The sequence below is a fragment of the Leptinotarsa decemlineata genome, unplaced genomic scaffold (genome assembly GCF_025532065.1).
Source record: "Leptinotarsa decemlineata unplaced genomic scaffold, Ldec_3_MD MMD2_tig00000576_RagTag_RagTag, whole genome shotgun sequence".
NCBI classification, from domain to species: domain Eukaryota; kingdom Metazoa; phylum Arthropoda; class Insecta; order Coleoptera; family Chrysomelidae; genus Leptinotarsa; species Leptinotarsa decemlineata.
The window spans coordinates 11,446,326-11,468,225 of NW_027412551.1; the positions used below are offsets into that span (position 1 = coordinate 11,446,326).

The following is a 21,900-nucleotide window of genomic DNA, read 5'->3' on the forward strand; positions in this document are numbered from 1 at the left end:
TTATCCAGTTTTCTTCATCTATGAAAAACTTTGATACAGTTCATTTTATGGAATGTAAATCAACCAGTTTTTTATTCTGGAGTGTGGCGTCACTTTTTCTCTCATCATTACTATATCTTCAGTAGACCTTCATTGAAGTAGTAGTATTATCGTATTCATTCTTTGTGCTGGGATACCTAATTTGTGCTCATACCCCTCTGGAAAGCAGAGGGTTTTCTGAGACATTGAAATTCAAGTTCCTGCCAGGGATATTCTACCTATCTTATGGGGTTTTCGGAAATACCTAATGAATCCAATAGGATAATCTTCAAAACCAAGCCTAGAAGACTGGGGGCTTTTGCTAGGTTGCCGCTGCCCAATGTTCGGCTGAGAGTGACCGGTTGGGCTCATCACTAGTTTAACTGCTAACCGCGGACAAATCTTTCACTTCCTCATATTTCAACGCTTTCCAGACTGCTGAAGAAACAATTGACGTTTCGACTAATTCCTTCTCAACTCCATCTACCTTGGATTCGCACAGAGTTGGATAGGACTCCGTTGTAATGTATCGAACAACATGTTAAGGCTGGATCAATCCATTTTGCATTTCAACTCATTTTGCAATATCTTATTAGGAAGTTTCCATAACACGTATATTGAATCATAGCATCAGCTATCATCTTACTGCAAAAGTTGATGAATTGTCCTTCACTGACAATTTGAAACTGATTATACATCTCTTTTATGCTAGTAATAGTTATTTATTGAATATTGGAATAATATTGAACATATGGGAGAGTTTTGAATCATTTTGTAAACGGGGTTTGAATTTGATGGAAATTTCATTCACCAGATATCATATAAAAATTGTTGGGATTCGAAAAGTTTAATCAACATACAAAATTTTTTGAGAGGAGTTTTTTCAACCAGGTCTCTATGGAATTTAATAACCTGAGAAATGAACTGAAACGGACGATGAATATGTGTGAATTCAAAAAATTCCAATTAGGAATCACACGCTGAAAGGTAAGACCTCGTTAGTCCTTAGCTCGCACAAGTTTCTCAACTTCTGAGAGTTGTCGTTCGTATGGGGGCGACAGCTGATTAACGGAAAAACAGATTTTAAACAGATTCTTTAAACAGAAATAATTATAATGAACAAATAATATGGACAAATTGAATACTGAATATTCACCATTTATCCAAAATGTAACAATACGATGTATTATCTATTAGTAATTCATTGAAATCAAATGTAATTTCCGAACGAATGATTCCACAATCCTTGATGAAACTCTTCTATATCGTAGGGGATTGGATGACCTTCAAGGGCGGGGAGAAGGGAAAGTTTTCGGGGAAACTCAATATGAGGAGGACGTGGTACACGCCGAGGTGTTTCACGTCTTTGCCAAAGTCGCTGTCGCGGTCTATTTTGAAAAACTTGACCTGCCACAGGAAGAGGTTCGAATTCTGTTGGCTTTGGAGGTCGTGGAATTCCTTAGTAACTCTTTTTCTCTCATCCTGACAAGCTCTCAGTCCTGAATCATTCCCTGATGCATTATCTTTCCGCTTGCTCATGCAGAAAAGTTTCTCCTGTAAGTTACTCATTCATTCTGACATTGTCTGACAGACCCTGCTGACAAAGATAGACGGTTATACTAAATCCATTTTTGAAAATCAATGTTTCAGTGTTGAACGTTTTTGTTTGATTATTTACGAACAAATTATTTATTATTCTAGTGTTATACTGATGGATTTGCTCATAAAGATCATAAATCTGTCAAAATATGAAGATAAAAGGTTATGCAACATTTTCTAAATATATATCATCGTTAAATATGTATGCCTACTTCCTAAGTTATTCTAGAGTAATTATTTATAGGGGTACTCCTATCATATCTCAAAATAGTCCTCATTGCGCGATTTTGCAGCTTCTGTAGTTTCTCATTTTATTTGAATCAGTTTTGTATAGAGGAGTGGGACAATATTCGAAATGTGGTTGTATAATGGTCTTAAATACCATCATTCGAGATTGCATAGTTGAGTGTTGGGACACTCTTATGATTTTTTCAAATATTTTTTTATATATAATCAAAATGATTATGCATTGATGAATGCTTGACCAACATGAATCCTAGATATTTGGTTTCAGTATTAAGCTCAATTTTGCCATTTTCTATTTTTAATTCAATTTGATTTAAACCCAATTCTCTGTACTTAAAAGGTGTAGTGAGTATCATAGCCTTTGTTTTATTGACATTCAGCTTTAATTTATTAGTTTGCAAATGCATAGCAATATTATTTATTGCTTCAATCATTTTCTGAACAGCTTTATCTATATCTTTATCACTAACCGATACTAGTGCATTATCAGCAAAATTATGTTCATAATCACATTTATTACATTTGCTGGTATCATTGATGTAGATCAAAAATGGCAATGGCCCTAGAATACTTCCTTACAGGACCTTATGGTCTACGCTTATTGCTGTTGTAACAAACTCATTAATTATGGTTAACTGCTTCCCTCCTGTAAGGTGATCACTAATCCAATCAAGTACTTTCGTTAATTTTTCATGTTATATTTCAGGATCAACAGTTTCAAACGCAGGTTTCGGATCTAAACATACTGCTACAGCAACATCTTTAGCAACTTCTCTAATAGTGATTCGATTTTTCCGCGTAATAGTTTTTTTTCACTTCCCCAACATTTTCATCGGTTGTTGATCGAGTGTTGACCTGCTGTATTAAGATTGTATCACTTATGAATTTTTTTTTTGACTCAGAGTATAATCACTGTATGCCACTGTCAATATTTCGAATGTTTTTGAGCACCTCATTCCATTTTCACACAAAATTTGCTGCAAAATCTTTGGTAATATTTTTTGATAGCAGAAAATGAACATTTGTTTGAGACGAATGAAGTGACATCGAAAATTAAAAAATCGCTAGTCGAATGTATGCAGCCCGCGAAATTTGAATATTCACATTACATTTTGAACACACCTCGTAGTACTGGAATTTGGATATCGTGAAATGTGAAATAAAACAACTTGCTTAGACAATGGTTATATTCAATACATCTTAAAAATGTGTAACCCCATTGTATTACATATATAAAAAGCCGTCGAAAGCTCGATCATTTCAAGTCATATATTATGATATCAAATTTCTCACGCATATAAAAACATCTCCACATACTCAATACAAGCTGTCTTGGTCCATTCGCCCGACGAAGCATAATAATTTCAACTTCTTAAAAATAAAAACAATTTTCGTTTTCAATACTTGAAAAATTATATTGAACAACATTTTATACACGCTAAACTTTTGAAAGGGCCCAGTAGGGTGAATGGAGCAAACCAACTAGACGTAGACTAATGTTACAAATAGATAATTTACAAAGGAAATGGAAGGTTCCAAATTGTTGGGAATTTTATGTCTCAAGAGAGAAGTGTATGTTTTCCAGCGAACCCAATAACGAGGAGGATATATGTAAGTTTTTATCTTTTCATTTCTATGAGTTCAGAGAGCTCAAAATCATACATGTTCTCCTTCGATTTATCTTCTGATAAAAATTCGCCAACATTTTGAACCCACCCTGTATACTGAAGTTGCCTGGCAATATAACAAATCTTTTCCAGCTTCATCGTAGGTACTCTAGTAGTAAAACACTTCACTCGTTTTATTGGATAAATTTTATGACACCCACTGAATGAAGTTGTGCAGCAGAACTTTATTTGGTATTGATCTGTCTTATGGCACATATTGCTGCAGAGTTTCTGCAACATAACTCCATTCACAACTAATATTATCATTCAACAACGACTTGAGTACATAATTCCAAAATATTCGGGAGTTGCAGCTTTATGAGTTTATATTTCTCATCATCATCTAGTAAGAGTTGTTGACCTGATAAATTTTTCTGGGGAATTTTTTGGCGACGAATCAGATGATGCCTAACAAGTTTACCTGAATATTCAACCTCATGAGGTGATGAACATATTCACGTATTTTTTCCATTCTATTTGGAAATTGTATCTATCATTTCTTTTGTTTGGACAATTATATACGATCCAATTCAACGCCATTTGAGGTCTATAATGTATCTACCTTATTATCTAAGAGTCGTACAAGTCATTGTTGAGCATTTTAAAAATCGAAGAAAGAATCAACCAAAACACATAAACCTCTCTGATGGTATTGCTCAATGTTAAACTCTGATTCATCAATAATAATTATAATGATAATAATAAACCGGTTTGGGATGGGGGAGCAGCATTTTGTACTCATTCAGTAATCACCATTTGATTTGTAACCTTGAACTGTACAGAACCCTTTGAAGATATAATCTAAAAATACTGGATATTGTTTCTGAAGGATTTATTTGTTCATCGTGTGAAATTAAAAAAGCTCACAAAAAATTATAATGGTGAAAAAATCGACATCGTTCAGTTGAAGCTCTTGATCAGTATCATCAAGTCTATAAATTGATGTCAGAACCACACAATAGATAAAGGTAAGAATCTTCATCTGAAGAATTACTGTATACTCATCATTTTTTCGCAAAATAACCGTTGGGAGCATAACAAAACAGATCAAATATTTTCAAAGTACATTTGTTGCGAAGAAAAATGCAAATACAGATAGATTTTCAATTCAAGGGGGACATTTTTCAATTGAAGAGCTCTATGCAAAAAGTCCTTAAGTGACATTTTTGCGAGTTTAAACTAGCTGCGCCATCAAGATATAAATTGAATGTACTTTTAATTACTCTATCTAGTTTTCGCCTAAAATGTTCCGAAGTGCCTCATTTCTCAAGTCGCATTTCATAAAGTGACGATAGGTTTCATGCAAGAAGAACCTAAGTGTTAAAAAAGTACCTAACTTTAAAAAAGAACCGAAGTGATATCAGATACAGAAAAGTGCGTGTTTTGTTATTTTCATTGTGTTGTTGTTTTTATATAGTAGCCTTGTTTTTTGCGAAAATGAGTGACTTTAGTAGATATTACAGCTTTAGATTTCTATCTGAAGAAATACAAAACCGATGAAAAAGTTATATTGTCAATTTTTTGCAACAACTGTTTTTCGCAGAATAAAAACAAATTTTGTTTACGTATATTGGGATTCTCTTTGTGCATCTAGGCTCTTTTAAAAGATCGTGATATATTATCCTATTGCAGGGCATTCAATGATGCCAATAGATAGATGCTTTGCTTTGATAGAAGAAAAAAGACTTAAGACTGAAAAGGTAAATAATCCTAAGTATGATATAAAGCTTATCCAAAACGCGCGTCATAAAGATCCTTTTTTTATTAGTGTTTTTGGAACATAGCTTATCGACCAAAAACGCTGATATTTCCGGTTAATTCCCAACGTTGAGGGTGCGAGACTATAAATAGTTTTATGCAACTGAAATAAAACTAATCAATTTCAGGAATTTCAAAATGTCGATCTGAAATGTTCTCTACAAATGATAAACTTAGAGTAACTATGACAGGGGAGTATTCAAATTCTTTTTTTCTTTACAAACTAGGATGTCAAATATTTTTTGTTAACTCAATTCCAATTAATGCCTATAATCATTTCATAAAGCATGAATCTGAAAAACTAGCCAATATTAAATTCCTTGTTCAGTATAAAGGAAAGGAAGAAAATCGAGAATTTCGTAAGGTGTTTAAGGTGTTAGAGGAAGCTTCCCAAAAAAAAGAAAATCATGGAAGAAAATGAATCAGACGCTGAAGATTATGAGTAGAATGTTTTTTTACGTTTTTTTTTTGGTTCCTTATTTTATGTGTTAGTAGTTTGCTTTTCTTTGTATAATAAAAATATTGATTTGGGTTATATATTACAGTCTTTTGACAAAAAGTCTTTTTTTTAAAGAAGTCCCTAAGTGAAAATTTGTATTATTTTTTACAAAAGAACTGTATGTTACATTGGGTCTCAAATGTGCCATATAATACCTGAATACACGTTTGATCTCTGATAAAAGTTAAATCTTTTAAAACTATAACCACTTTATTTCCAGTAAAAATTAAAACTTTGAATCTTCAGTATCTCAAAACACGAAAAAGTCACTTAGGGACTTTTTACATAGAACCCTTCAATTATAACGTCAACTGCCGAAGAATTCAAATCTATCTAGTGTACAATGGAATGGATGAATTCTTTTAAAATTTCTTCTTCAAATTATCTAAGAACAATTCGTTCAGGCCAGTCTCAACTCCCTACACAGTAGGTTAATGGAGTGACGCCTCCCAGAAAACAACTACTTCCCTGGCTAATACCACGAAGGGCGTTGGATTATATCCGACAGGTGTCAATGCAGGATTCTTCACAGAAGTTATTCTTCAGAAGTATGCCCACTGACTATATGTGAAAAATTTCTTCTTTAATGACTTGCCACACCCAACTCTATCAGTATTTCAATTTTGATGGTGATGGTCACCTGGGGAAGGGGTGGAGAAGACGTTATGGCAGTTGGGGTTGAAATAGAAAGATCTTACCCTTGAATTAAGAATCGACTTTTTTGCATCTGGTCTCAAAATTGGGTCTAGGAAACCAAGGTTCGAACCTATATCAACTGTAACAATTTTGAAGTTGGTAGCTGTCAAACTGAAAATTTGGCTCCAGAAACACCAAGCAGAATAACAGTCCAGGATCATTTTGTAAGATTCTCATATAAAAATCGAAAGAACCAACTCTCAAGTCAGAGATGATTATTGAAACTTATTGAACAGTATCATTCGTCAGAGTAATCACAATCGAATAGACAAATCGAGGTAATACATAATGATGAAGATATTTTAAGAGTTGGAGACAGAAATATCTACATTGTGTTCTTCCCTTAAAATTCTGCAGTCAGAGACTATATTAAAATCGTAAGATAGTGAAATCAACACCCAAAGAGGAAGGCAAAATATATTCAATCAGAGTTTCATATCAAAATCGGATGGAAAGAACTAAAATAGAAAATCTGCGCAACTATAGCAACTATAAATGAGCGCCGTGTTTCATAAATTTCTACAAGAATTGCGCCGATAGTCATCATTTCATTTTTTGTTTTGACTGTAGAATCTGGAACGGAAAAGAAATATACTGAAATCGTTAATTGATGTAGTATACGGTAGAAGCATTACCCAGTTGTTAGTATCATGATTCATTACTATTTCACAAAAGAGGCCCATACCAATATTTGGAAGAAAGGGTGTAAAGTCACAAAATTGTCACAGGAAGTATTGTTATTCGAGAATGTGTTACAACGGTCGGACTGGAATCTCATATGTTAGACAGTTTCATAAAATGCCACATTGAAATTGAAATAATAATCATTCAGAGATCTACCTCAAATATTGTGAGGTGATGTTCATAACAAAACCAAAAGGAAAGGGTGTGAAGTCTGAGAATCACTTTGATTATAGTTCATACTCAGACAGAACTGCAGTGAAGTTATGTTAGGTTAGGTGAGGTTAGGTTAGGTCATCTTCAGAGAAAGATAATGTTAGAAACCTTCTCGTATCAGAATTGAAAAGACATATTGAAGTAAACCACAGTCAGAAATGTATATTGGAATTTTAAGTCAGTGTAGTGAATCAGAACTCAGACTACTGCCTCAGGAGACACCGAATAAAGTTACATGATGGTTATGATATTGAAAGCTTCACGTGAAGATAAAGATAACTGAGAACCTGATGGTTTAGATGGCAAAGGCTGAAATTATCAAGAAACAGTTACTACGTGATTGAAAAAGGCAGAAAGCTAGACCTTATTGCTGAGCACCAGATTAGTTACGATATGTAAGAAAGAGTTAATTTTTTGTCCTGAATTCAGTGGAGGTATTCAGTGAACTGTCTCTAGAAATGAATTAGATCAGATAATTTAGGAAACACTCGCTACATGAATACATGAATATCATTTTACAAGTACTGTTCATGACGAAACATTTCAAGAACGAGGTTTTAATGATGAACGAGAGCGAGAATGTTTCCTACTTATTCACCAAATTCAAACACCTGTTCATGCAGCTGCAATTTCGTAAGAATGTATCATCTTTTCTTCCAACCGATTTCCTGGAGTCTTTGAAGTGCACTAGATACTCGTTAGGACAACAAGAGGATTGTTCTGAATTCTTGGGGTTCTTGTTGAATACTCTTCGTGGGCAAAACAATAGCAGAATCAATACCCCTGACCGGTTTGGATTGAATAATTCCATACAGTCTATATCGTCTTGTGTTTGTAAATCTTTTGCTGAAAAAATCCTCACTTTTTTATTTTTCAGTTAATGTTCAAGAGATAGCAGAAACGTATGTGAATTTCTGAAACTTCATCTAGCGTTTCCTAATATGACTAATAACCAGTCCGTGCGAAACTTATTGTTAAATCATCTAAAAATGGAATTTTTGATGATCGACTGTATTGCCAAACATGCGCCAAACTAACTGACTGTTATAAGGAAATAAGTATATCTGCGGCACCAGTCAATCTAATTATAACACTGATGATCTTCAAACAAGACTCAACCTCTGACGGAGGTTTGAAATAGGTTCCAAATGGATGAACACTTCAATCTAGCAGACCACTATTATAATATTCATTCAGTTATTGTTCACTGTGGTTCTGGCGTTGAATTTGGTCATTATTACGCCTTGGCAAAAATGAAACGGAGTGGTTTGAGTTTAACGATAGTCATGTCACAAAGTGTTCTGGTGATGTTTTGAATTTATTGGAGCCTCTGGAGACACCCTACATTTTGTTTTATGAGAGAGAGGACACTGGTAGATCAAGATCTTCAGATGATGTTGTGCTGCAGGTTTTCCAGGTTTTCCTGCTGCTGAAAAAGCAAATGCTCCACTAGAATCAATGAAGTCGCCCCGAAGCGCCCATTAATTTTTATTGTTATTGTTTTATAATTGACAGTTATATTTTTTTGCAAGCAGTGTATTATATCAATTTTTTATTCTATAATCTGGTAACAAAGAGTACATAATGTTTATGAATTCAAATTGTGAAAGTGTTAACAGCAAATTCAAAACTTGTATACCATCAATAGCTGTTCACACATTCAGTCAGTGTTATGCGATTAATTCTCCTAATGGAACTGTTTCTGTGACCAACGATAGACGGCATTTCAGTCATCTAGCATCTCCAACGGGTTCTGTAAGAGTTCACTCTCAGTGCCCTGAGGCATATCGATATAACAGTTGACTTGCACCCCGCTCTGCTAAAGTAATACCACCCCTAGTCTAAGAGTATGGAAGAGGCGGCAATGCAGAGCGCAGGCTTGGCCCTCTGCTCCCCGAACTTCCCCCCGTGCTACTACAGTACGCTATAAACATACATAAACTACCTTCTCATTTCTCAACTTTCCAATAATAATGATAATAAGGTTTAATTGAAACACAGCAAGGGAGCATTTCAGCGGCTGAAATCTACAATGGCCGCCAAAACTGCGGCACCTCACACGACTACGACACCGAAAACATGGTTATTTTATTAATTAATAATAAGTGTACAGGGTGTGCCTACTGAATGGTAGAGTGGGTAAGAGATGGAGAAAGATCACAAATGACCATCGTGCACATTTCAGAAATAGTCATACAGAAAATGATGGATTACTTCGAATCCATCACGTGCTTGCTATGTACTTACTTGAAACCCACTCTCGGAATCAGTGATCCACTCTGTATGTGTTAATATTAGGAAAATTTGTACTTGGATAGGAGACATGATTGCAGGTACTCAGAAAAATGGTCCTTCCCAAAGAGTCCGCTTTTTCAGAGTTCCTCCATCAATTTACATGCGAAAGCAAGAGAAACCACCAAACCACGAGCAAGGACTATAAAAAATCGTCCACTGACGATCCTATTCCTACTACCCTAACTAATATATCCAAATCGTTATACATAATTTTCGTATAAAAATCCAATTTTTTTGTTGAGTTTTTGACGCCGTTTTTTATAAAAAATGTATCACCAATCATACCCCTAACAATATATTGTTGTGATCACACTTGAGAGAAGACCGCCTCCTCAGTAACTTTGAGCCAATCAGAAACAATATGCAAGAAAATTCGGCGGTCCCCGTATCTAAAGCTAATATAGTAGGTATAAAAATATATATCACAAAATTCATCAAATTTTTTCCTCTCAGTATGCCAATTTTAAAACTAGATTTTGATCACGTGTTCTGGTCGACCAAAGACTTTGAAATGGGAGAATTTCACCCGAAGATTGATCAACAGATACCCCTCAGTGAAAAATTCTAGCTTGAAAGTATCTTCCTCTGTATTTATAGCTCAGTGAGGTGACTTTCCCTTTACTAAATGATGTATCGAAACAGCTGATGGAAATACTCCTTTCACAGAAATTTTGGGTGAGCCCAATGTGCACCATTGTTTTCATAGGAATGATCAACCAGACCAGACAGCAGTGTTGCGATCATCCATAGGTTACATTAGCTTATACCACGGATGTATTCCTGGGCTAAACTCTCTTCAAGGAATGAACCTGTTAATAATGGAGCATGGCCATTTATGGGATGAAAAATATAGTAGTTGATCATTTGATTATTCATTGTATGAGACAATAAAGTATATTATCGTGGAGTAAAGTAATCTATATTTTTCTATAGCACATGTTTCTTAAAGAAATTGATCAATGAGCAATTTGTCAACTCTAAATCTTTTCAGTAATATGGCTTACTATGAATCGCTAGGGGATTGCTATGGGATTTGTTCATTCTTTTCTTTCTTTCATTCTTTCTTTCATTTCAACGTCGGACAATAGAGACGTGAAGCAAGAAAATGATTTGCCTTTCAGGTTAGAGAAGAAGGTGGCTTGAACAATGGAGAAATGTGAAGAAAACCGATGGGGTCAGTTGTAAAGTGCTTTTGGCATATATTACAGAAAAGCAAAAAAATCACCATCATCACTATGGCCATACTTTTCGATGTTGAAGTCGTATATAATAATAATTGATAATTGTGTTATTTCAAAGTCATTGAGTTGCTGAATAAATAACCAACTGCTACGAACCAAAAAAGTTAATGAGCACCAAAAAGTGAATAGATGTTTCAAAGAAGCTGCAGATGAGGAGAAATTGCTCAATGGAGTGATTTTCATAATTACAGCTTATCAGGAAATTTGAGTCTATAATATCAAATTCTGGCTGGTGTTGGAAGGTTCCAGGTTGTGGCAGATTTCAGGTTTAGGATCTATACGGAGCATGCCGAGTAGATGAGCTCTACAAATTGGTGTGGCAGAAGTCGATAATAGGAATTTAGGAATAGTTTTAGTACAAAAACCAAAAAAGATAGGAAAATATCTATACATTACCAAGACTCTGAGGTGAGTGTTTTGGAAATGACCAAGGTGTACGTTGCGTCGAGCCCACAGACAAACCAGTGAAGATCAATACTATATTCAAAGATTGTGAAGATTGCAAATGTCCTGAGACTGACAAAGTGCTGAATTATTGCGAGAATCATGAAGTTTAATGCCCATAATTGAGTTTGCTCATTTGAAGTGTGCAACAGAGCTTTGGTGGAATTAATCGTCTGAAAAATGTGATATGGTGTTTACATTAAAATTTAGAGAATGTTTGTTCCACTGTATCAGTTGCGGTTCAATAAAAAATAAAAAAGTTGAAGTACTTAATCTTTGTGATTGTCATACTCAGTCTACTCTTTTGAGTTGATGAGAACTTACTAACATGTGCTATAGAAAAAATGAAATTTTCATCATCATGAACTCATATTTATAGCGGAGATGTTCGAGTTCAGGTATCAACGAATCTTCTCTCTTTGTTTCTCTATGATGAATGTTTTGATCTCAGCGAGAATTTATTTTTAAAATTTCTGAGAGTTTGTATCTACGAAAGCCTTCCATAGTGAGTTCCGTTTATTCCTACAGAAAACAAGAGATGAAACTAATGCAGTATCCTGCGCTGTTAAGGAACCTTTTGTTGACAACAGTCGTGGAAGATAATATTTTATCACAATATGACTATCTGCCATAATGGGTTTTGCTGATACAGAGAAGATGAGATGGAACCAATGCTGAAATATTCACTGTAGGGGAACCTCTCAATGCCAACAGTCAACAAGTTGGAATTAGTCTCTGGCTGACCAATGAAATTTAGTTCTCATGGTTGGTGGTCGTGTTACTAAAACAACTAGCGACAAAAGCATAACACACACATTACATATATAATTATCTACTTGCAGCCAAGCTACTCTAAATTACATTTAGTGGTGCTCTATGGTACGACCCTTACCCTGATTGCGCCTCGAGTAATATTGTGCATCGACAGCCTTATCAAAGTTAATTTGCACGAACTTGATGTCGATATCAACAACAAAGAGCCATGATGGATCAAATGTAGTCTATCGGGGGAGAAAGGATGATTTTGTAGTTGTGATCCGTGTGCTTTTTGTGTCAGCGGCATTGACTAGTATAGCCATGTTCATACCTTCAACTATAGAAATTCTTGCAGGAAAAATATCTGCCATCACGCCAGTTCACTGCTGATCAGTTATTTCTGTGGGAGACATGGAAAACTATGCATATTCAGATCTGGACGCAGTTCACTGCAATATTAAGTACTGAATTTGGACCAAACCACGAGATGGTACATTTTTTAAACTCAGTAATATGTTGGGTAATATTAATAAAAATGTTGGTAGTTGAAACACAAAACTAAGTTTCATCATTGACTGCCGACCTGGATTCTTCCTTTGTCTTCCACTCTTTTGTGATCAACGTCCACAGAATTTGCGTATGAGGAATACGTAACAAAAATTTTCATTAGTTATTTCAATAATATTCTATCATGTTCGGTGCTTTACCACTTTACTCCATTCTAGGCCATTAGAAATTTCTTTTCACCATTGCCAGTGTTGTGATTCACCACAACAACTTGTTTCAATTCGACAAACTGGTGATACTGTTGTTTGTAGAAAAATAGTTTTTCATTTTGGTACCCTGAGCAGTTTCCATATATTCTGAATATTTATTATTATTGATTGCTGAATATTCTTGATTATTTTGTAGGCTTTCCAATGAACTGTCTTCCTAAATATGAATTTTCCTATTGTGAACACCGGAACAAGTCATTATTTGGAATTACTGATGTAATTACCTGTGTGCAGAACGTGATACTCTCAACTTTCAGTAGAGGTGAATTATTCACTGATAACGATCTGCAAATACATCAGAAATAAAGTAGTGGCACTATGGATCACCCCCTCTCTCTGACATGAGATGAGAATATCTGACCAATCACACTGCCGATAGGTTCGTTGTCTGGAGGTGATTGGCGGAACATTCGGGACTTTTTTCACCCAAAATCAGTGGCGGCGCTGGTGTGGATCTCCGACATTCAAGTCGTGCAAACAGTAGAGGACGCAGGACCGCCTAAATAGTTTAACCATTCTATCCCTTCTGCAGAGATCGCGGACAAATGAGTCGAGCTCTGGCAGCCACCGATTGGTCCTCGCACCAGCCTTCGGTGCCCATGCGCCTCTTTCATTATGATTACACCTAGGTATTCGCAGTTTAAAATTTAAATTTGTAAAAAATGACTATGCACTATTCTTATGTTTATTCCGATATATATATTATCATCAATACAAAACCGAATGGATTCTTGAATTACATTTTTTTATCGAATTCGAAATGGTACAATCGTCAAAGGTTGGATTTGTCGAAATGGAAAACAAACTTCTGAATTGTGGGTGGCTTTTCGATGCTTTGGAAGTGGCTCAAAAATGTTTTTGAAAAATGAATCAATGGAGAAGGTTTGAATTCATAGATGGGGTTCCAAGGAAAAGGTGACCATCCACTGTTACTCAGGAACGAATGTTGAAAGTTTTAACAGGGGTTTGGAAACTTCATAGAAAGGAAAGGTTCAAAAAGTTGACAAAGTTGTTTCTTCAAGATTTTTCTCGACAAGTGAAACGAAGTCACATGTTGTAATAATATTCAACATCAAATTCTTCAAAAGAACGGAATTCGGGCTGGTAGACCGTGTTCGAATGGATCCTAAAGTACCAAACGTTTCGTCCGCTACTGCGACTAACATCATCATCTGTATGAGCGTTTACGGTATAATTACGAATGGACACGTAGTTAACCAATCGTTCGTAACTAAGACTTCGAAATATAACTTTCGTCCTTGCACTGAACGTACTACTACTGGTGATGTCTGCCGCAGTAACAAACGAAACGTTTGTTTCATTCGACTTCGGCCTACTAGCAAGAATTTTGTTCTATTCAATCGTGACTCAGGATGCTGAAGCTTATGTTCTTATACCGACTCATAGATGTAGTAGAAACCCAAAAAGTCTCTACCATAGTAGTGGAAATATAAACGATAGCTGCTACCCTCAAGATCTTCGAAACAAACATTTACTTTTGGAATTTTTGATCAGTCGTTCGTTTCTGAGTTACAGTGGGGTTAACGTTTTTGCTTGAAAGTATTCAAAATCAGTTCTTGAATATAAAAAGTATATTGTATAAATAAAAAATCATTCTCATCCCCATGTTGGGAGACAATCTGTATACTGAAATTGCTACTGAATAAAAACATAAACGATTCACTTCTACTATACTATTGTTGATCCACCGTTCTAGAAGTATTTTTTGTTTCTCATTTACAGAAATCGAAACGTATATTGACCTGTGACGACTGTAGTTGAATTTATGTACATTTAGTTTTAAAAACAACATCGAAGGATTTGTTCTCGTCTCCATTAGACCGTTACGTAGGCCTCAATAATGATGAAGCAATTTGTTGTCACTTCATTTTCAAAGCGAATATCAGAGCAAAGCGGGTTGGGTAGCATGCAGGAATGGAATACCTTACATATTTCTTGGTCACTTTCCTGAAGATGCATAACTGTTCCAGATACGAGTATGTTGATGTCACTGAGGTCAAAATGCATGTTAATTTATTTCTGGACTCAGTCCCAGTCTGGAAAATGCCAAGTGGAAAAACCATCTCGCACTCTAGCTTCTACTTCTAGGGGGCTACAATAAGGGAAAACGCTACATAGTACTAGTGGTACTGAAGCTCTTTCACACGCGCAGCATATCGAGTCGGTCATTGACGTGCATAACATCAGTTTTTCTCTTCAAAAATATTAAAGAAATTCAATGCTTTGGCTAAAGAAAATGAAACGCAGTTAGGAATTACTTTACCCTCAACAATTGATTATATGTAATATTTCATTATATAAAATTTGCAAAAGTAACGAATCGTTTGTACTTGAAGCAATTTCCTAGATCCGCCACACATCCATAGATTTAAAACAACATTTATATTCATAAAAGGTTCATGTACTCTCCGGTCTATTCATGAAAGTAGAGCTGTTATACAAGAACGTTTTGAAATCAGCAGATGCAAAAGGAATGAAAGTGATATTACAATATTCGAAAGAAAAAATAGAACAAAAACTTCCTTGAAACTGAAAAATTTTGTTGAATTTGTTAGAACAGAAAGTGTCTGAAATTTAAGTGTTTTTTATTTATTTTTATTAACTTTCTTGAGATAGAACCGAATGAGTACACGATTTGAAACACATGAATGAGATAAGAGAGACGAACTTATGGATACTTTCATCAAAATCTATCATTTTTGTGTTGATGACTGGAAAATCTGTATATTTCTCATTCGAACATGACAAAACCAGGATACTATTGAATTCATTTCATCTAGTTTTGAATGGGTTATACAAAAACGTAGAATTGAAACCTTTAACGAAGAATTAGTAGACTTGTAACAATATATGATGCAGAAGAGACATCAAGGGGAATTGAAAATAAGAATCAGGAAAACCATCCTAAAGTTATTCAGGAAAATGAAAAACATTTTGAAAGATACTATGAACATACTTCATGTTATTTTCCATCCACTATTTCATTGTGAATCATTTGGGATGGTTTCATAATTTAATGATGTCTCATTCATCACTATTTCTCTCCATACAAAATTATTGAGGATACTATTCTGTGCTAAAAAAAATTTGAGATCTCATATCATTAGAACGAAAGGAAAATATACAATAAGTAAGTAAAAGTTGGGCAGCACAACAGCGAAGTGTGAAATTATAGCCGAGTAGAATTAGGGTGGATCCCACGAGTGAATTAAAATACTATGATACTCCACTGAAATTTTGATGTCGAACGTAAATAAGATGGAGAATAGTTCGGAGAAAATGATAAAATGAACAAATTTTTGGAATTGTGGTTTTTTTTGGTGAATATTTCGTGAATAATTGATACAGAGGAAGAATTTTATGGAATTCTCATTGAATTTATTAATATATAGTTAAGAAATCTATCGAAATTGAATAGGTCCAAATAAATGTTGATCTTTGGTTAGAGTAACATAAACTGATGAGCAGAAAATAGTGATTTCATCAACGAAATTGTCTTTTTTTGATGAAATTCATTCAATAGTACTGGCAGGAACATATTTGCCCAAGCTTGCACATAATACTATAGTTGTCAGTTGAAAATCTCCTTTCACCAGTTCATCAATGTTATCAAATTCCCGTTGTATCTTGTAACTTTAGATTACTCTATTTTGAATTTTTTTTGAGGTATTTGCGTAAAACTGATCGGCTGAGTGGTATTTTGTACGTCCGTTTCTTGAGAGGCTATGGGTGCATAGGATGATGTGGCAGGGTGCTATTCTTTTGCAGGGAGACCGACCGTCCCTGAACCGTGAGGCTGCGTGACGTAAAATAGATCTCAAATGGAGCTATTATATATGCTTGAAAAACCCTTCTTGTGATGATGCTCATTGTGCATATTGTAATGTTCACTTTCCCATTTACGTCATCAATACCTGCCGCGATATAACACATTCTCAAATAGCATCCTCTTCTTCTATGACTGAAGAACGGAGACAAAATAACTATTTTGGCAATCAGAGGAAGCTGCCCAGCATTTTTTTGTCAGATGTCATTTCGAAAATGAAAAAAAAATTTCAGGGTTATGTAATGGATGGAAAATGTCTCACAATGTATTATAATTCGAATCAAGTGTATCATTATCCATTGAATTGAATATAAAAATAAATATTCACAAGAAGTATATAGATTCAGGAGATGTTAAAAAAGAACAAAGTGATGAAGACAGTACTTTTGAAAATTTGGATAGTGATTTATCGAGTGATGATAAATTAGTTTTCGCCCTGACATTAACTAGAAGTGGTTGACATGTTGGATCACCCACTAGACTGAACTTGTGAAATATTCATACCTTATACTGAAGGAATAATTTCATAGGAAGGAGTTATTGGGAATAGAGTTATGTTGATTACATTGTCCAGCGATACTCTGTCAGATGTCATTGTAAAAAATAAGAAGAAGATTCCGGAATGATGTAATAGAATTGAAAATGGCTCGTGATGTATTATAATGAGAATTGAGTGTATCAATATTTATCGAATTGAATACAAAAATTAATGTCACGAGAGTTCAAGACAAAATGAAACAACATCTAAAGAACTGAGAGTATTTCCATGAGATTAGTAGCGACTCTTCCAATGTGCTTCAAACTATAATATTGAAATTATCTTGTATCTCAGTTCGAATATGGACTATATTGAATATAATGTATTCACAAATTTTATGGAACTGACCCAAAATAGTGACATGGGGTAACTTTTCAGTAAATTTCATAAACGAGAGCTGGAACAATTGAATAGTCAAGTCGTTTTTCTCCTCATTCTGTAGACATATTTCGGATTGATAACGCATGTGTTATTCATCTTATCATTTATTGTGATGTCAATTAAATACCGCAGTCGACTGAAAAAATGTGATAAAACAATGCAATGTTGCCAAATTTGAATTTTTCAGAGAATCTCCAGATTTTTTTCAAGTCGTGTTATCTCCAAGTAACAACATGGCTGATCTGAAATTACGTCACGCCAACCTTTTCCTCGAACCCATCTCGACGTGGATAACGATTAACAGGAAACTCTCTCACACCCTCTCACACTGGCGCGTCATGTCGGACGCCTCTCATACCTATCACTAATTATTGGGACACAGCAATTTATGTTATTACTATACTGTTCACTTACGATTATTAAGTATGATCCGTAAAAAAACAACGCATGTGCACTTGCAACTTCAAAAATCTACCTAAAAATGACAAAAGTGGGGAACTGTTGGAATAAATATTGTTTCACTTGAAATCTCTGTTCTGAAGAATTGACATTGTACTTGAAATTTTGGCATATTCTTTTAGAAATTGTCTCCTAGCTATTAAATAGATTATTTCATCCGTTTGCAACAAAATAGGCTATTTACATGACTTTTTCTTTCGATTGTCAAAAAAAACTTTCAATCATTATGAAGCTACCTGTCCACTTGCTTTTCCAAATAAAAATTGAAATGATGTAAAATTCTGACCTGAAGATGAACAGACCTTGCATCGCATTAAAATACTTTAGTTGTATACAATACCAAATATACCAGTTGGTATTGTCAAATTTCATATAAAGACATCAAATTTGATATATTTCGATATTTCAATGGTTTCAATGGGAATGTAGGGACAATTTTTTGATGATCTATTTTATAAATATGACGGCATATTGCATATGAAGAAAATTTAATTTCCCGCATTATCAGTCCCAAAGTTTTCATATTGAAAGTGGTTTATTTGTATGGAGTTTGTGCTATGGTGCAAAATATAATAACTGGCAACACTGTGTCAATTAAAAAAAAACGATAATACACCATACACCGAATTTCAAATTTTATTCCTTGGAAAATGGAGCCTCGATAGTTTGTGGCTGCAAAAGATTTCTGGTGAGATTTGTGTCACATTTTTTTTCCATATTTCACAAATACCCCAAAATGCATACGTCAGAATATACATTTTTATTGCAAGCTGTCAATCTTCAACTCCAAACTATTTTCTCATATATTCTCTTCTAAGTAAATGAAAATAACAGGTATAATACAGAGAGGACTGATATTAATTGATGTTGAATTTTAAGTTTGTATTTCCTTCAATTACTAATCATGATGCAGAACTTTCTGCTTTCTCTGTGATGGTTCTAATAAGACTTCGTTAAGCAAAAATATGACTTCCAATTCATATTGGATTCGATACAACTCTAGAATATGAAAGCAAACATTTGAGCTGAAAGTAATAAGACATTTTGGATACCAGGATTTGCACGTTCAGAAGAACGATCTTGTTGTTAAACTTCAGCTTTTACAAATGTCGATACCGCTCAATGCCTGAGTTACATAATTCTCAAAGTCCATCCAATGATTGAAAATGTCAAACTGTTTCAATCCAAAGATTTTCTGAAATTGATTCAAAAGAAGTTAGAGAGAAATCCAGAATTTTTTCACAATTCACTAATGAAACATATAATCTGGTTTTTCAGTCACATCCTTAAGGATTATGAAAGAAATATCATTACAGCCTTCAAAAAACATTGTGAGTGGGGGTAGATAAGATACAATATATCCACATGTATGTAGATTATGAGAGTGAATTATACAAATGCAATGATCATTCAATTCAACTTTGATCAGTTATATGAAGAAAACTTTTGTAAATGAATGTATTGAAATCAATTGTGGAAACATCTGTTCATATTTCTTGTAACTTATGAATACTTCGTTCATTTCCAATAAACAGATGACCGTTTCACTTCGCTTACATAACCAAATTTTGTTGCAAGAGAATAGAAAATATGTCAAGAACAATGGAGCGATTTGAAGTGGAACATATTTCGAAACGTGAAACAATATTTCTTCTATAGTTCCAAAAGGGGGCATTGGTCTACAATTAAAGAATTTATCGTCGGCCCACAACCGACGTGATCTACGTCTGCATAAAAATTCGAGTTAAACTTAAAACATAACGATACAATCACAACTGTCAATCCTTTTCCATATAAAACACTCAAGTTCCGAATAAAAATTCACTAAACACTAACAAACATATACAATAAACTAATAACATAACGGTTTTTATATAGTGCACATTTCTGAGGGTGCGCCCCAAAAATAAATGCGATATAAAAATGCAACAACATAACAAAGAAAACTAAGAAAGGTCTACCGAGCTCTGGTGAGCTGTAGTCGGCAAAACTCGTCAAGACGCAAGCCCGCCAGTTCGCGCCACAGCAAGCCCAGATCCAGGTCCATGGGATTCGGATCGGGCGGAGTAGGTGGCGTGGGGGGAGCTTTTGCGACTACCCGGGGGGCTGAGTGCTATGGCCACATCTGCAGTTGCCGTAAAACATTGCGTGTGTAGCAGAAGCCCAAAGGTTTGACGAAGTGCGTGTCTAAAGTCCGGCAGTGTGGGCAGGGGACCATGTGGCTGTAGTCGCTGAAGAAGTTCAGTCGTTGAGCTGGATGTAAGACGGGCTTGTAGCAGGAATTGCACTGCAATGAAGAAGTTATTCACAATTATACTGTACCATTCCCTGATATTACTTTACCGATGACATATTGAATGTAAGGCTAGTTTTAGAACGAAATATATTTTTGATTTAATTTACAGACAATATCATCTTGCTTATTTTATTATTGAAAATATGATGGAATTGAACTGAACTAGATCATTGAGAATCTGAAAGCTAATTTTCATATTCGAATATCACCAAAAATGCGACGAGGTGGACATACATGTTTGCATAATTTGCCTTCTGACAAAACAATAACCTGAAATCAATGTTCCAGTTTTTATCACTGACTTATTGCTTTTTTTGGCTCGGTATCGATTGGAAAATCTTTGTCCCAATGAATACAACAGATTTTCGCAAATACACAAGAAATTCCATTGTGTTAGGGGCCCTACTGATTTTCTTTCGATATTTCTATGGTGTAACTAGTCTTTTCACTATTGGAGGCAAGAAACAAACTGGACGTTTCTTTCCTCTCAGAGATGCAGATCAACATATCTTGCCTTTCATAGGTATACTCTTTCATTTTTGCACTGAGTTTGAACTTCAGTGCCTTGAAGTTTCTTTTCTTTCTAGGCACCCTGTAAAGCTCAAATTGGAAGCCATAATTTGAGTTTCTCAGATTCCTGGTTGAAGATGACTTATCTTCCTCTTCGTAGCAGAATTTGGTCCTACCAATTGAACTGTATTTATCCAAGCATTTTCCATTGGAAATAGCATGTTTTTTGTTACGTCGATAGGTCAAATTTGCCCTGACCCATATCACAAAGGGTTCCCTGTTCCCTCGTTCATAATGATATCACATACTTTCAGAAGAGGTTACCATCATGTTGGAATCAGCCTAAGTAGCCGATGTACTTGACCCTATGGGCACAAAATAACTCAATTTCGATGGAATTTTATCTTGTGAATTATATCAGCTCCAAATCTCTGCATTGATTCTTTTGACTGTTGAATTCAGGTGTTCTGTGGTTATATTCATTCTCACAAGTGTTCTAGACAGTTTTTTGAGAATCAGGTAGCTTTGCAACAACAACACTATCATAGTGTCTATTCTCTTGCGGCAAGGTTGGTCCATCCAGTCATTTATATTCAGACCGTAGTTGTGGTACCATTATTTTTCAATAGAAAAAAATAAATTCTCTGTTCTCTGCTGAAGTGACAAGGAATTCTTTCGTTCAATTTCTTATTTATTTCTGTCATCTTCAAGTGATGACAGAAAGGGAGAGTTGATTCATCTAGAACATTTTCTTTTGGCATGTGGACTTCCTAACTCAACTCATGTTGAAACTTTCTGGACTTTTTCTTGATCTGTTGAATGCTTTCATACAAATAATGTGGAACATTTGAAAACTTTGTGCTTGTTTTGGAAATTCCAGCAGTTTTTTGAAGAAATATTATGTTGAATGAGAAAAATAATAATTTGCCCTGATAATGCAGAGGAAGACTCAGTAGTGCTTTTGATTTAGATACAAA

The 21,900-nt window shown here is 34.9% G+C and overlaps 1 protein-coding gene across 1 annotated transcript in view; it reads right to left on the minus strand.

The window, feature by feature from the left end:
* Positions 1-3,036: 3,036 nt before the first annotated feature.
* The window catches only part of heca (hdc homolog, cell cycle regulator), a 397,485-nt gene continuing 378,621 nt past the window's right edge, over positions 3,037-21,900 (minus strand). The window contains exon 5 of the mRNA XM_074174443.1: positions 3,037-20,404. Within this exon, the coding sequence (XP_074030544.1) occupies positions 20,231-20,404 (174 nt within the window). The 3' untranslated portion in view covers positions 3,037-20,230. The remainder of the gene's footprint in view (positions 20,405-21,900) is intronic.